We start from the raw sequence: 14,312 nt of genomic DNA on the forward strand, positions 1-14,312 counted from the left end.
AACAGCTGTTCACAATGTAGTGTTGCAAATCACCTATCTGAGCTCCCTTCAAGTGCTGAGAAACATTTAAGACCTGGCCCTAGTTTGTTTTGAAAATTGGGGTTTTCTTTAAATGACGTCCAATTTGTTAAACTTGAACGTGGACACGCTGTTCGAGCAGCACAGTGTGTCCGAGATCGATGCGATACACAAGCGGATCCAGTCACTCGTTGAGAACAAGCGGGAGGAGCTTCGCACTCATGTTGGGTAAATGATGTGGCACTTGGTGATTCGGAGTTTCTATAAATTAAGTCGTTTTCTTCGTCAGGGAGCGATATAGGGATCTACTGCAGGCGGCAGACACCATTGCCGCCATGCAAACGTCGGCGGGGACTCTCATTGAACAGGTTCAGCGGGTGCAGTCGAACTGCCGGAGTCTGAACGAGCAGCAGCTTTTGGGATTTCAGAGCTCCGCTGCTGAGGACGCAGGATCGGCCGCTTCAGAGGCAGCCTTGCAGCAAAGGAGCGCGAACCGCAAGCTACAGAACTACTACGGCACCTTGGTGCAAATTAAACTCCTCACTGCCCTGCCTGAGCTAATATGGACGCATTTGGACAACGAGCGCTTTTATGCCGCGGCCGAGCTGTTCGTGTTTAGTCGTCACATCAGCACTGGGCTGCAGCTGGACGGGCAGAGTGCCTTGATGCAAAAATTGCCAGTGGCCCGCAAACAATGGGAAATACTCAGGCCTTTCCATGTCACCATCAAGCAGGCGGTGCTGGCTGCCCTTGAACGAGAGCAATTGCCTTCCGAACTGGCGGTGGATTGCCTGCAAAGCCTACTCCTGCTGGAAAAGAGCGACCTGGCAGCCGTGCTGCAGACATTCATGAGCCTGCGTTCCGCCGCCTTCTTAAGATGCCTGGAAAGCAGATCATCGGAACCAAGGCGCGTCAAGGAGCGCATCTTGGCCAGTCTGGGAGTGTTGAACAGCACAGTGGATCTGCTAGACAAGTGTCTACTCGGTAAGCTACCATTTATTTACGAAATCGATTAAACAGGCAAACGAGAAGCGATGCGATTAGAAAAACCAAAAGCAATTCCCAGAAGAAATGGCTGCTGGCTGCAGAAGCTGCAATTTTCCGGACTTCCTTATTGGGTTCGGCGTAGTGGAACACCGTTGTTACTGGCTGGGGACTCGATTGAACGCCGCAAGCTGCTAAGAGGTCCTCGGTGTATGAAAACACTTCTTTCACACATGTGATGTGGGTGGATTTTCCCAAAGAGACCAGAGTAGAGGTCCTATCGATTCCGTTGTAACACTGAAACTCTATACCCTTTGTGGGTTGCAGTTGCCGGCACTGCTTCGTATTGTAATTGTGGAACAGCACAAAGTAAACGCTAGGGTGCCTGTCCATGTTGTATATCCCGTAGCTGTCGCCTGGCATCATGCGGCTGTCCTGATATTGTTCCTTGAGCTTTTCAGTCAATTCAGCAGTGCATAGCTGTCGCAGGACAGTGGAACGGTTCAGTTCAATGCCACAATCTTTAGCAAACTTGAGAACCGAGTCTACCATTTTTGTAAGCAGCTATGCTCTTAAAAATATGTTAAACTCAAATCTGAGTTCAAAAGGCTACTATTACTCTCGATTTATGTTATTTCCTACTGTTTTTGCAGGTGATGGTCTTCTCTACTCCCGTTTGGATGAGTGTGCCGCCTCCACCTATCCTGCAACCATCAGTCGTATGGATAGCAGCGAACGTCAACTGGCTCATCTGTTGCCCGACATAATATCTGGGTTTAAGCCCCAATTCCAAGTGGTTCAGCTAGCCCCAGAGCAACTGGGCGTCTCCCTGCAACAGTGGCTGGACAAAATGAACGCCCTGGCAGCAAACCTACAGCAGGTCTTCGCACTGGTCAGCAGCATGCAAATTATCCAGGACATCAAGTCGGAGGCCACGGCAAGTGGACGACCAGACTTTGGCCGGCTGGAGCAACAGCTAAAGTTGAAGCACAGTCAACTGGACTTCTACGCAAGGAAGTACATGCCCCTGATCAACGAAAGGGTTCGCGAGATAATCCGAGGTAGTTGGGCGGCTGCCATGAAACAGACGTACGAACAGGTGCTCACACTCATCGAGAACGGACAGCTCCAGCCACCGCACCAAATCTGGCAGGAGCAGAGCGATGATCTGCCTCTCAGCCTGGCAGCGGCTCTCAGTGACCAACCCAAGCGATTGGCCAACCGCACAAAGGGTTACGATAGTTCTACTATAGACCTGTGCCGGAAATTCGACGCTCATCTGGCGGACATCGTGCAAGAGCTTAATGTTATGCTGCAGGAGCAAACAACGCGGGCCGAAGACAAGCTGGCTCTGATCAAGTTTCTGCGCGAAACGGCCCGGGAGCAGATCACTGAGTATTTAAGCAATCTGAAAAGCCTGCAGTTGCGGGAGCGTCCTGCCCTTCTACTCGCTTTGCGCAACACCCTGGCCCTGGTGGAGTTGTGTCCAAGCTTGAAGCTGTGCTTTTGCCAGCCACCCGCTTGGCGTCAATGGACTGGAAACCTAACTGGCGTGGGTATTGAGCACTGGCAACGTATTTGCGGACTCATAGAGGAGGAGATGCTTAGCTTTTGGCTTCTCATCGTGGAAGATGTGTTGGCCGGTCATAGTTGCGAGGACAAACTGCCCAAAATTATTAACAACGAAGTGGTTCTAACTGATTTTGCGGTAAACTTTTACTTTAAAACACTGTTCTTACATCATAATTACATCTTTTTAATCTTTCTTGAAGCTTTGGCAGTCTCTGACCTTAGAGCAGCGCGACGAGGAGCAGGAACAGAGTGTCCAGTCAACCATTCGCATTCCCAGCCAGCCGCGTTTCTCGCTGCAAATGTATCTCCATCAGTTGATCCAAGCTCTCAATGAAGCGGTTCCCCAAACCCTGCCGCCAAAAGTGCTCCAAGCTTTCAACCAACGTCTGCTGGGTCAACTGCTTACCCACTATGAGGGATTGGCCAGGGCAGACTGTACAAAATCAAGCCAGAATATTGCCCTGCAGCTGTTTTTCGATCTGAAGTTCCTGGAGCGCGTTTTCGCCATCACCCGTGAAGAGCGGGCTCTTTACGATCGAATCCACGAGCAGCAGAATCAGTTGCGGGATTGCATTGATCCCTTTGACTTCGAGCTGTTTGCCGAGCACATCACTTCGCATGTGTCTCGGGCTACGTCTCGTCTTCAGGGCGAACTGGGAGTGTTGACCCCCGCGGCTTCAAGCCAGGGAGCATCAGGAAACAGTTCCTTGGCCCACGAATCTGATCCGAATGTGTTGTGTCTTAGTTCTTCAGGGGCCACCTCGCTTTGGTTCCCATTGCTGCCAATTGTGATGCCGCAGGCAAGCGGAGAGAACAAAACCCTGGTCCCAGAACCGAGCGAGAAAGTAAGTAGCGATTACAAACTCTCCGAATTCAGCTTCGGCATTCATTGGTATAATTATAATATTATATTTTATATATATTTGCTATTGATATTTGATATTGAATCTTTGAAAGTGTCTGTTATAATGTTTCTTTCCTAGGATTTCTTTACATTGCAATCCTAAGTCTATTGTTTCATCATTCGGTTGGGTAGGAATTGAACTTAATAGTTTATATATTTCGTTTTCGTTCTTCGTTTGCATGTTGCATGAATTAAGTATTTTTAATTTCGAAATGCCCGCACTGCCACTTTTGCTTCGGAAACCTCTCCAATCTGAAGCAGCCATTTAATTTAACTAATTTGGGCGGGCCAGCAATAAATAAACCAGAATGCCGCAAGACAAATTTTAATTAGGTGCAACTTTCCGTTGCCGCTCTTCCCATTGGCGCTTCGGATGCTGAAGCTCCTCCACTTTGCCCGCAAGTGCTTGGGAAAAGTTTCGCTTGCAACCGAAACCAAAATTTCCAAGTGGATGGCCAGGACATCGGCAGGATGATTATGTGTTTCGGTGTATGAGCTTGTGAGTTTGTTGTGGTGCGGCCGAGTGGGCCTTAGATGCTAATTAATGAATCGCCGCAATTATTGAAATCAAATCGCTGGGCAAATGTTAATTTATGGCCAGGAGCACATGGCCGTTACTCGCATGTTTTGTAATTAGCTGCGATCTCCGCCGGTATAAATCGTCCCCTAATTATGCCCTAAATGTCCGCACTCGGCTTTCCGTTTGTTGCCCGCCATAAATCCTCTAGTTCAACCGCAAATTAACAGATTAATCACACAAACTACCAATTAATAGTACTAATTAATTAATAACCTATCTCTTCTACTCCACCACCAGATAGCGACAACGACCCCGACGAGGAAACCCGGGGGTAGTGGGTCCCGCAAAGGAGACTCTGGCAAATCGAAATCGGGCGCTTCTTCCTTTTTCGGGATGTCCCAGGAGTGGTTTCGCTAACGGACTCCAGCCAAGTGGCCTGTGAAGTGCATCCGAGTGGAATGGAGGCGGGCTGTAAACTGTTTCCTTGTTTAACCGAACATTTAAATGTTGAACGTGTGTCTAAAAACAAAATATTGTAAATTGTAACCGTAGGAGAGTCACATATATTATAGATACATATTTATTCCCTGATACCACATTAAATTTCAACTTAATTCTAAATTTGTAATTTTTAATGCGCTTTGATGTTGCCACCGTTGCTATTTCTTTCCGCCTTTCTTGCCACCGCCTGCGGCTGACTTTTGCTCTTGTCCTTTCTTGGCTCCGCCTTTGTCACCGCCTCCTCCGCCGGCTTTGTTTTTATTTCCAGCGCCACCTCCACCGCCAGCACCACCGCCACCGCCACCGCCTCCTCCTCCGCCGCCTCCTTTTTTCTGTGGACAAAGAAGCACGGAAAGATTTCACTTTGAGCTGTGACCGAGCAAATAATGAGCTTCGGTTGTTTAAAGTTGCAGTGCAAAGTCAGGTAATGAGAAAAAGGTGAGATTGGTGCTAGGAGCGCAGGAACAGAGTCTCTCCGTCAAAAGGTGAAACAAAATAATTAATTTGAACAAACCTCAAGGATTAATATAGTCTATACTGAGTTTATAGTTAATCTAATATGTTATCCTAATATGAATAGGTATAGTAAGCCAATCAGATGATTAAAAATAAGTTGAAATTATGAAGAACTTTATAGGATAAAGCTTGAAGCTTAATCTGGCACTACGACTATGATTAACAGCAGTTCAACTCACTTAATTAGTAGAATGTTAGTTGCATAACACAAATATTGCTTACATTGGCGCCGCCACCACCACCTCCTCCACCACCTCCTCCGCCTCCGCCGCCACCACCGCCACCGCCTTTATTTTTGCCCATCCTATTAACTCTTCAGGGTAGCAATTATTTAATTATTTAATTTATTTGGCTTAATTTCGGGGAGAGCAAACTTTGGCCGCAGCTGGCAAATTGCAACTAATAAGCATCGCCATTGCCGCAAAGCGAAATGCATGAAATTAAATCATTTGGCCAGGAAAGAAGGCCAAAATAAACGCTGAGAGCAAAACACAAAATTCACAACACCCAAGGCGGAAAGCGGAAGGCAAAGTGTTTCTTATTTCTAGGGTGATACTGCTAGTGCGGAAGGGGGGTTGGGAGAACTGGCTGCTATGGCCAATGGCTCTTAACTGATTTAATCATCGCCCCGCCACCTCTCTGTTGGCCAGAAGGAATGCCAAAGGGAAGTGGCTCTCTCGCGGCGTCAGTTGGATTATTTTGTAGTGCTTTCCTTCCTCTTTTTGGCACTTTCATTCCCATTTTGTTTATGCTTCTGTTTCGGTTTTGGTTTCTACATTTGCATTTGGCCGGGTCGGCACCTCTACCCCTACCACCACCCCCAACCGCAATCCCCACCTGCTTGCCAAGGCCACGCCATTGACATTGGCCACCTCTCGCGCTTCTGGTCTGGCCAAGCAACTGGGTCTGTATCCGTGGCCAATGGAAGGCAATGCGCTGATAATCCCCCAGCTCAATGACGTATCCAACAGATACGAGCTATGCGCCGCGGCCGTATTTATAGATGCATTGAGAATCGAGGCAGATCTTTATGGCCAATGGAGAGATTAGAGGATTTGGATGCAAAAAGATATGATCGGATCGGCAGAAGAGGCTTAAATGCTCTTAAATTTCAATGAGGAGCAACACAGAGAAAACGAATAAATTGCGTGGCTTAAAAGTTTAGAGCAAGGATGAGGAAAAGCTAGCTAGTTTTAGGAAAGAAAAAAAACAAATGATAGTAGTTTTAAGTTGCCACTAGGAGAAGATGAGATGGAGGAGGCACTTGCAGTGGATCGGCTTACTCTCTGGATCGGACCTCTTCCTGGAAAGCTTCGTGATCTGCAAGCCAGGCTTGAAGATCAGTTTATTACGGGAGTTCGATGAGTAAAGATGATATCTTGTTAAAAAATATGGATAATCGATAATAAAGTAAAATAAAGACAAATCCATTACCTAATGTGTATATTCCAATACCATTTATTCGGGAAGCATCCGTGAGATCAAGTGTATATTAGAATATAATTTATATTTAGATGAATACTATCCTGGAAGCTTCTCTAATCTGCAAACAAAGTTTGCATTTATCCATTAATACTTAAAAGTAGGACCCAAAGTTATCCACCCATAATTACTGAAAAGATCCTAATCAGAACCGCATACATTAAACGAAATGTGGCTTTCCACCTGCCTGCCTCGCAAAGAAAAGTGTAGGAGTCCGATTTCTCCATATGCTAATTACGGTTATCAAAAAGTTTTTATGCCACTGACACTGGTCACTGGACACTGGACACTGGAAACTCAATGCATACATAATGAGACCTGTCCAGCTCCCCGTTGTCCTTTTTATCTTATTTTTCCCAACATCTGATGTTGAATGAGAGCTGGACAAGACAGAATATATGTAAGGCCGGTGTCGGCTAATTAAATTAGATGACGTGTATGGCTGGCCGTAAGTAAAACCGATACCGGAGGTGGCTGGGAAGTTGAAAATGAAAGTAAACCGAAGCCGAAGTTGGTCCATTCAACAAGTCGAAATCTGCAGTGTGGTGCCAAATTAGAAGGGAAGAGTATGAAATAATCTCATAAAATTTCGTACATAGATGGTCCTGGAGACAGGTGGAGGCGGGTGGATGTTGGGGGGTAAGCCATGGCCGCAGGCGTGGCCAACAAAGTCGCAAGTTCGGACATTTGCTGCAGGTGAGGACGGTGAAACTTGCACCTGAAAGATAAACCCAAAGAGCAGCAGAACAGACGGACAGACACTTTGAATTTAAACGCAATGGGACTGGCTTTATACATATATACACTATATACATATATAGTTGCCAACGTAAAGGAGAAGGATACGCCGAGGGAGAGTCGAGATCGGGAGCTGGTTTTGTAAAAGTGCGGAACTTTAATTAAGTTTTGGTTCTCCCAGCTGACTGACATCTTGAATTACAAATGAAAAACTTGTGTGCAGCAGTAGCAGTAGCAGTAGATATAGCTCTAGAAGCACAAGAAGCGGCAGAAGGAAAAGCGGCCAAAGGAAACGGGCCAAAAAGAAAAGCGTCAGAGGAAAAAAGCAGTGCATAATAACACACTGAACTGCAAGAGGTGGAGCTGCAGCAAAAAGCAGTTTCTGCACCAGAATGCGAATAAGTTGCACAGCCAGCAGTTGCACTGGGTCCTTCTATGTATATAAAAGTCAGGAACAAAAAAAAAGTTAAGGGAAAGCTACCAAGGATGAGCGGACAGACGGACAAGCGGACAATCGGACGGACAGCTTCAAATCACTGACAAGGAAACCCAAACAACTACCTTAGCCAGCTAGTTAGCCGCCATAAGAATACCCGAGCTGAACTAACAACTAACTGTTACCGCGAATATCTTTCAACTGGCGGCACGAGTATCTCAAAAATTGAAAAGAGCCGCAGCGACACAAAAGTTTCCTCATGCCATGCCAAAAAAAAAAATCCCCACTAGAAGGCCAACCTCTAAGATACTCTAGGATAAGACCAACCTTATATAAATTTCTATTTCCTCTGATTCCGTGTGATTGTGGTAATTTTGGTAACTTCTTTCGTAGACAGTTGGGACTTACCATCTTTTACGAAAAAAACTATATTTTGGGATAAGATAGTGAGATAGTTTCTACATTGAAATCAAAGTTCAATGTCTGGACTAAACTGGTATGGAAGGGTTAAATTTTCAGAAAATTATTTAATTTAAAAGGCCAAATTTAAACACCTCTATTTTCAATAATCTTTGTATATCCTTATTATAAATAATAAAAATAGTTTTCCTATACAAAGAGCACCCGATTGCCTTCGCGGACGTCATTACAAACGGCAGCTTCATCAACGACCCTGCCACAGAAATGGGTTTTAGTTCACGTGCCACCGGGAAAGTTGATTTTCTCTGCCGTCTGCTGGGGCTGCTGGAAAATCAGGAAACAGATGTTTGCAAATATCTTGTGAGCGAACTTTTTCGCCAAGGTATTTAAATAACGTTTTCGCTGCAGTAACTTTTTGTCAGCCGCAGAGCAGAAAAAAGGAAATATTCTATGCATACAGCTGGAATCGCAAAGAAAGCAGTGAAAGAGAAGAAAGTAGTATGGATGGAAACCAATTGCAATGAATTGGTCAGCTTTCGGTTGCGGAATTGCCCGGATTATTGTGGCTCTGTTCACTGAGATATCATGGCGAGAGGATGAATATAAACTTGGGTATCTCCAGGTAAACAAATTTAAAGCTCGTGTCGATAATCCGCTGGTGTCTAATTAAAATGTTGGGAAAATATCCCCAAAATTTCCGCTGGCTTCTGGTATCACGCAATTCGGATATAATGAGTTATTCCGGGAGCAAAGTCCATGCTGGAATTAAACGAATTGAATATACCCCTTAACGAATTCGTTATCTATTTAATATTTAAAATAGCGTCACATTGTCTTGGTTAAGTGATAATAAACGAAGGGCCAAAGAAGTCTTATAGCGCTTATAGCGGTTATAAATAGAAATTCTACGGATAATACTATCGGGATATATGTATGTAACTTGCCGGAAAAGATAGGCCTATTTACAAAATCTAATATTACAGCAGGACCAAAATAAAATGATAGGGACTGAGAAACCCGGAACGAAGATAAGAAGCCAAGCTATCTGAAATAGCCGTTGCCAGTCAATGGCCAAAATTAATCACTCTTATCTGCACCTTCATTAATAAAAACAGAATAATAATTTTGAACTTATGGGCACGCGCAATTCGTGGCTAGTCAATGCCACTTATATCTTTCATTGATACCTTGAACTTAATCTAGTAGGTCGGTCTTATCACACTGAAGATAAACCCTTGGGATCCGAGCCTTATAAGTAGCCCCGGCGACCGACTAGTCCCACAGATAGTTGCGAATCTTTCGGGAGTGAATTTAAATAAATTACAGGAACCAATATGGCAAAGTTACCGTGCAGCTACGATGCGGCGAACAAGATCTGGAAGGGTATCCCGCAGAACCCTGCCTTCAGGGACGACGTGTCTATTGGCCGGATCATCTTCAGGACGATGAGAAACTGGTCCAGCAATGTCTGCCAGGTGAGTTGTAGCTTTGAATCCCTCATAGCTTTTCGGGAAATCGTCATGGCTTACGCTCTTGCAGATTTCGGACACCGACGGCGTGAAGGTCACTTTTCAGCAGGCTTTCACCTGGGCCGTTCGCATTGCCCAGAACCTGAAGAGTCGTGGTTTAGACCACAACGATGTCGTTGGCATCTCGGCCAAGAACACCACCTACATCATGCCGGTTGCCGTGGCCTGTTTCTTCAACGGAACTCCATTCCAGTCGGCCAATCCGATCCTTGAAGAATGTAAGTATCGTTAGTCGGTAACCGTGTTTGAATAACAATCAATTTTTAACACTTACTTTTAATAAATTAAATATTCGTTTATTTAGCTACATTAAAGCACTTGTATAGCATTTCCAAGCCAAAAGTAATTTTTACCGATGCTGTGCACTACGACAAGTTGTATGCAGCCACCAGTGACTTCAAGCCGGAGATTATCCTGACCACTGGCACCAAGGAGGGCGTTCTCAGTGTCCAGGATCTGCTGGAGCCTACCAAAACGGAGATCTACTATCAGTAAGGACCTTTTGGAAGATGATTTTAGACTCTTTTTGACGTTCCACTTCACCCTCTTTAGGCCAACTCCTTTGAAGGAAGGACCCAAGCAAACGGTGGCCATCCTCACATCATCCGGCACCACAGGGCTGCCCAAGGCCGTGTGCATCTCCAACGATATTCTCTGCCAAGAGACATCGTAAGTTTAACTGAAACAAATGTAAATGTGATGGTAATAATATGGAGTAATCCTTGACCAGCTTTGTCACCTCAACGGACGTCTCCTTCGTCTCAGCCAGCTTGGACTGGATCACGGGTCTGTGGGCCACGCTTTTCAGCACTGTGAACGGTTGCTGCCGGATCATCACCAACAAGCCCTTCACTCCCGACTATTTCACCGAGCTGGTGACCAAGTACAAGATTACGTACGTCCTCATCCCACCGGAGCACTGCTGTGCGCTGCTCGAGTATCCGGGCGCCACCCAGGAGACCATGTCCAGTATCATTAAGTTCACCTTCGGTGGTGGCCGGATGACCGCCCCCACCGTTGAGCGCCTCAAGAAGCTGCTGGTGAACGCGGTGCTGAACTCGTCTTACGGCATGACCGAGGTGGGTTTCATGGCGTTCAACTACGGACATCTGAAGCTGACAGCTGCTGGCAACCCGCTTCCCGGTGCTCAGATCAAAATTGTGGACGATGACGGTCACAAACTGGGACCCAACGAAACCGGTGAGATCGTGGTGAGCAACGGCTTTAACTGGAACGGTTACTATGCGGACCCCAAGTCCACCAAGGAGGCTCTGGACGAAGAGGGTTGGTTCCGCACTGGTGACGTGGGGTACTTTGACGATGACCAGTACTTGTACATGACCGACCGCAAGAAGGAGGTACTCAAGTGGAAGGGTCTGCAGATGTGGCCCGCCGAGGTGGAGGCTGTGATTGACGAGATGCCCCAAGTGAAGCGCGTCTGCGTTATCGGAATCTATGAGGAGACCCAGGGTGATATGCCAGGAGCTCTGGTCGTGCCGGAGGAGAACAGCAACCTCACTGCCCAGCAGGTCATCGACTATGTGGCCAGTCGGCTGCCCGATGTCCAGAAGCAGCTCCGTGCCGGAGTCCAGTTTGCGGATGAGATTCCTCTGAACGCCAATGGCAAGCCAGTCCGTCGTTACGCCCGGGATCTCTTCGTTGCCCTCTCTAAGAAATGAGACCCACTGGACTTAACTTTTTCCATAATTTAAACTTGTTTTAGTCCGTTAGGTTAGAAAGACTTCTTCACTTGTATTTACATGCCTTTTAGGCTATTTGCTGCAAACAAAATTATAAAAAAATATAAAACTTCTTTAAAATTGTTTAGTTTTTAGTTTTAATGAAAGCTACATTGAACGGAAGCTAAAAATTATATTCCAAAGGGGCTAGCCACAGAAACAGACTTAATCCGTTAAAACCTGATAAATGAACCTAAATCACTTTATATATGAAAACACTTGAGAGCTTGAACAAAAAATACTTTAAGTACTTACACCTAGAATAGCACTCGAAAAACAATTGCCGCCAACATTTGATTAACACTGCTGTGCCATCAATTCGCTTATAAAAATATTGTACGAGTTTGGGCGGAGATTTCGGCCATAACTCAAGGGGAATTGTGTCGACGTTTGTTTATGGCTAAACACTTTCACTGAGTAAACAAAGAATTGCCATTTTGCGTCAAGGGCCGCGACTCCTCCTCCGGTATAAAAAATCATTTTATTTAGTCATAAAAATCGCACGGACAGAAGTGGCATCGGATAAGTGGGTGAGTGTGGGTGGTGTCAGGGGTTACGCTTGGGCGGCAAATCACGGGGGCCGCACAAAAAGAAGCTTTTCACGAAATTAAAGGTAAATAAAATGTTTATGAGTGGAGAGTAAGCGCTCATATGATTTCACATTCGATTGAATAACATTTACACACGCAACCGAGTGCCGCGCAGGACTCACAATCTGCGCCCGGATCTGGGTCCTTTGGCACCCCATCCTTTGGATTCTTCTCTTCGAGGGATAGCCGGGTACCCAAAGACGGGCAATAAATTCAAACATGTGCACATAAATTTTTATTTCGATTTGCTGAGCCGCTGTCAGTCCTGTCCCCCAATCCCAGCTCCTAGCTCCCAGCTCCCATCTCCTGTCCTCCCGCTCACCACCGCTCCCTGCTACCCACTCGGTTTTATGAACTGTGAATATGCGCATGATGAAGTTGCCAAAGGATCTCGTCGGAAGTGAATCGTTCGGCATGCGGTTCAGGCTCTGTGCGTGAGTTTGTGCGGGGTGGCTGCCACACTGTGTCCGGTGGCATGAGGGGGCAAACGTCAACGGCATCACAAATTATTGCATCTCGGTGTGCTGGAATACGTACGATGGTGAACATTATACATTTGGCGGGTAAAAAGTTATATGATTTATTAATGTTTTTATCATATCATCATATGCAAAGAGCTAGCTTATAATTTGTTTTCTTTTAAGTTGAAAGTATATCCTTGAAAGCTTTATAAATTATATAAAGTATATCCTTAAAAAAATCTAAATTAATTATCTCTTTAGTAAAGTATTTAAGAGATTTTATAAGATTTAGTGAATAAACTTTATGTAAAATTATAATTTTAATTAAATAAATAAACCACTGTAAATCAAAGCGGAGTCAAGGGAAGAAATTGTTGCCGTCAGTCAATTGACTTATCTAAGCGAGGAAATGCAAAGTCGGGGCCTCGACGGTGAAGGATCCTTTGCCTGCATAAGTCAAATATCCAAAATGTCAACTCCTGATTGAAGACCAGGCAAAGCCACGCAGCAGTTCAATCAAGCTTGAAATATGCGGCAATCAGCAAATACTTTCGGGGGATCCAAAAAAAATTGACAAAAATAAGGGGCTTGGCCCCAGTTGCCTCTTGTGAGAATTGAACTCACGGCCCCTGGTTTACAAGACCAGTGCTCTGCCACTGAGCTAAAGAGGCTCACATATCGAGGGCGGCCCAAAAGTCAATTTAAACTACCTTTGCCGTGCCCCCAGAACGAAAAATATCTTCGAGATACATGACACAAGTGAGTTGTGTTTAAACAGTTGTCAACTGATAACTGGTCGGTGCTGGAACAATACTGATGGCCTGTGAACATCTGAAAGTATACATTCATTTCAGGCAATCACACGATTGCGTTGTCTAATTAAAACTGTGCAGATGGACCCCAATTAGCAGCTGCCACAGATACACTTTCAATTTGCCGGGCTGTCTGTCGTGCGTCTCGATATTCGTTTCGGTAGTTGATTGACTGGTGCACTGAAGCAAATATTCGTGTGCAACTCTCACTCTCGAGTCTGTTTATTTGGCAAATTGGCAAATCAATTGCCTGAACTGAGTAAGCTGCCACAGCACCACCGAGCAGATGCTCGGCATCCGTTTCTCGCAGATCTCTCAATGACTTTCCCCTCGGGCCAACCGCAAAAGTAATTGGCGCAATGAATGAAATTAATGAAACGCAACGGAATTTTGTGTGATCTTTGGCAAACACATTTGCGGTGAAAGCTGTGAAGGAAATGAAAATGGTAATGGAAATCTTTACCGCAAGCCTGACAACATTTTAACCAACACTTTTTGCTCATGGCTGCTTTGTGCTTTATTGTTTTTGACATTTCTCACAATGTAAAATTGGTAGTTTTAATTTTTTAATATATAGTTCATCTACTTACTTAAAAGCATTCTGATTAAAAACTTTACGGTGCCTAATTTCTGGAAACACTAACATTGGGCTAGCTTTTAACTTTCTTAATTTTAAGCCTAAGAGCAAACATTATCCTGCTGAAGAACAACTGAAACTGGCGGAAGCACAGTTTCGTCGCGAGCTGGAGCCACTTATAAAGTGCAGAAACACGTATACGCCCCGTGCTACCAGCCTTGGAGCCATCCCTGTAGAGATTATCTGGCAGCAACAGCAGCATACTTAACAAGTATTTATCGAGTTTTTCAATATTTTTTAATGCCACTTTAAATACTTGAAGCGATTATTTTCCGCCGATTTTGCTTTGCCTACATCTACATATATACCAATGTATGTATGAGTGTATATTAGTTAAAATATATATGGCTTCAACCCGACCCTGCTGCAGGCCTTTGCTTTTTGCTTCCCGCGAAAGCAAAGTTTCAAGTGCCAAACACATGCAAACTTTTTGCTCTGTTGCAGGGGCAGCAT

The 14,312-nt window shown here is 45.1% G+C and overlaps 2 protein-coding genes, 1 long non-coding RNA gene and 1 other non-coding gene across 8 annotated transcripts; 2 read left to right on the forward strand and 2 right to left on the reverse strand.

The window, feature by feature from the left end:
- Positions 1-17: 17 nt before the first annotated feature.
- On the forward strand, positions 18-4,619 carry LOC6500523 (conserved oligomeric Golgi complex subunit 1). 2 transcript variants are annotated; one of them, XM_032450953.2, is made up of 6 exons: positions 18-246; positions 308-1,002; positions 1,656-2,710; positions 2,775-3,419; positions 3,558-3,606; positions 4,296-4,430. In XM_032450953.2, exons 1-5 carry the CDS (start codon positions 113-115, stop codon positions 3,579-3,581), a joined length of 2,553 nt encoding a protein of 850 aa, XP_032306844.1. In that variant the 5' UTR covers positions 18-112; the 3' UTR covers positions 3,582-3,606; positions 4,296-4,430. The 2 variants fall into 2 exon arrangements, with proteins under 2 accessions (XP_032306844.1, XP_001953388.1); XM_001953353.4 differs by lacking the exon at positions 3,558-3,606 and having other exon boundaries at positions 20-246; positions 4,296-4,619.
- LOC6500019 lies at positions 4,561-10,492 on the reverse strand. 4 transcript variants are annotated; one of them, XR_006506920.1, is made up of 5 exons: positions 10,360-10,492; positions 10,164-10,299; positions 9,895-10,086; positions 9,439-9,828; positions 4,561-4,831 (listed from the first exon to the last, which is right to left on the reverse strand). It is a non-coding gene; the product is annotated as an uncharacterized LOC6500019 (long non-coding RNA). The 4 variants fall into 4 exon arrangements; XR_006506919.1 differs by having other exon boundaries at positions 10,159-10,299; XR_001409001.2 differs by having other exon boundaries at positions 9,895-10,299.
- LOC6500524 (luciferin 4-monooxygenase) lies at positions 9,357-11,438 on the forward strand. The gene is made up of 5 exons (XM_001953355.4): positions 9,357-9,566; positions 9,631-9,838; positions 9,925-10,111; positions 10,173-10,289; positions 10,351-11,438. The coding sequence occupies exons 1-5, from the start codon at positions 9,426-9,428 to the stop codon at positions 11,297-11,299; spliced, it is 1,602 nt and encodes a 533-aa protein (XP_001953390.1). The 5' UTR covers positions 9,357-9,425; the 3' UTR covers positions 11,300-11,438.
- A 1,571-nt stretch (positions 11,439-13,009) lies between these two features.
- On the reverse strand, positions 13,010-13,081 carry Trnat-ugu. Its single transcript has one exon. It is a non-coding gene; the product is annotated as a tRNA-Thr (tRNA).
- Positions 13,082-14,312: the final 1,231 nt, after the last annotated feature.

This window comes from Drosophila ananassae, chromosome 2L (assembly GCF_017639315.1).
Source record: "Drosophila ananassae strain 14024-0371.13 chromosome 2L, ASM1763931v2, whole genome shotgun sequence".
In the NCBI taxonomy this organism is placed as follows: Eukaryota; Metazoa; Arthropoda; class Insecta; order Diptera; family Drosophilidae; genus Drosophila; species Drosophila ananassae.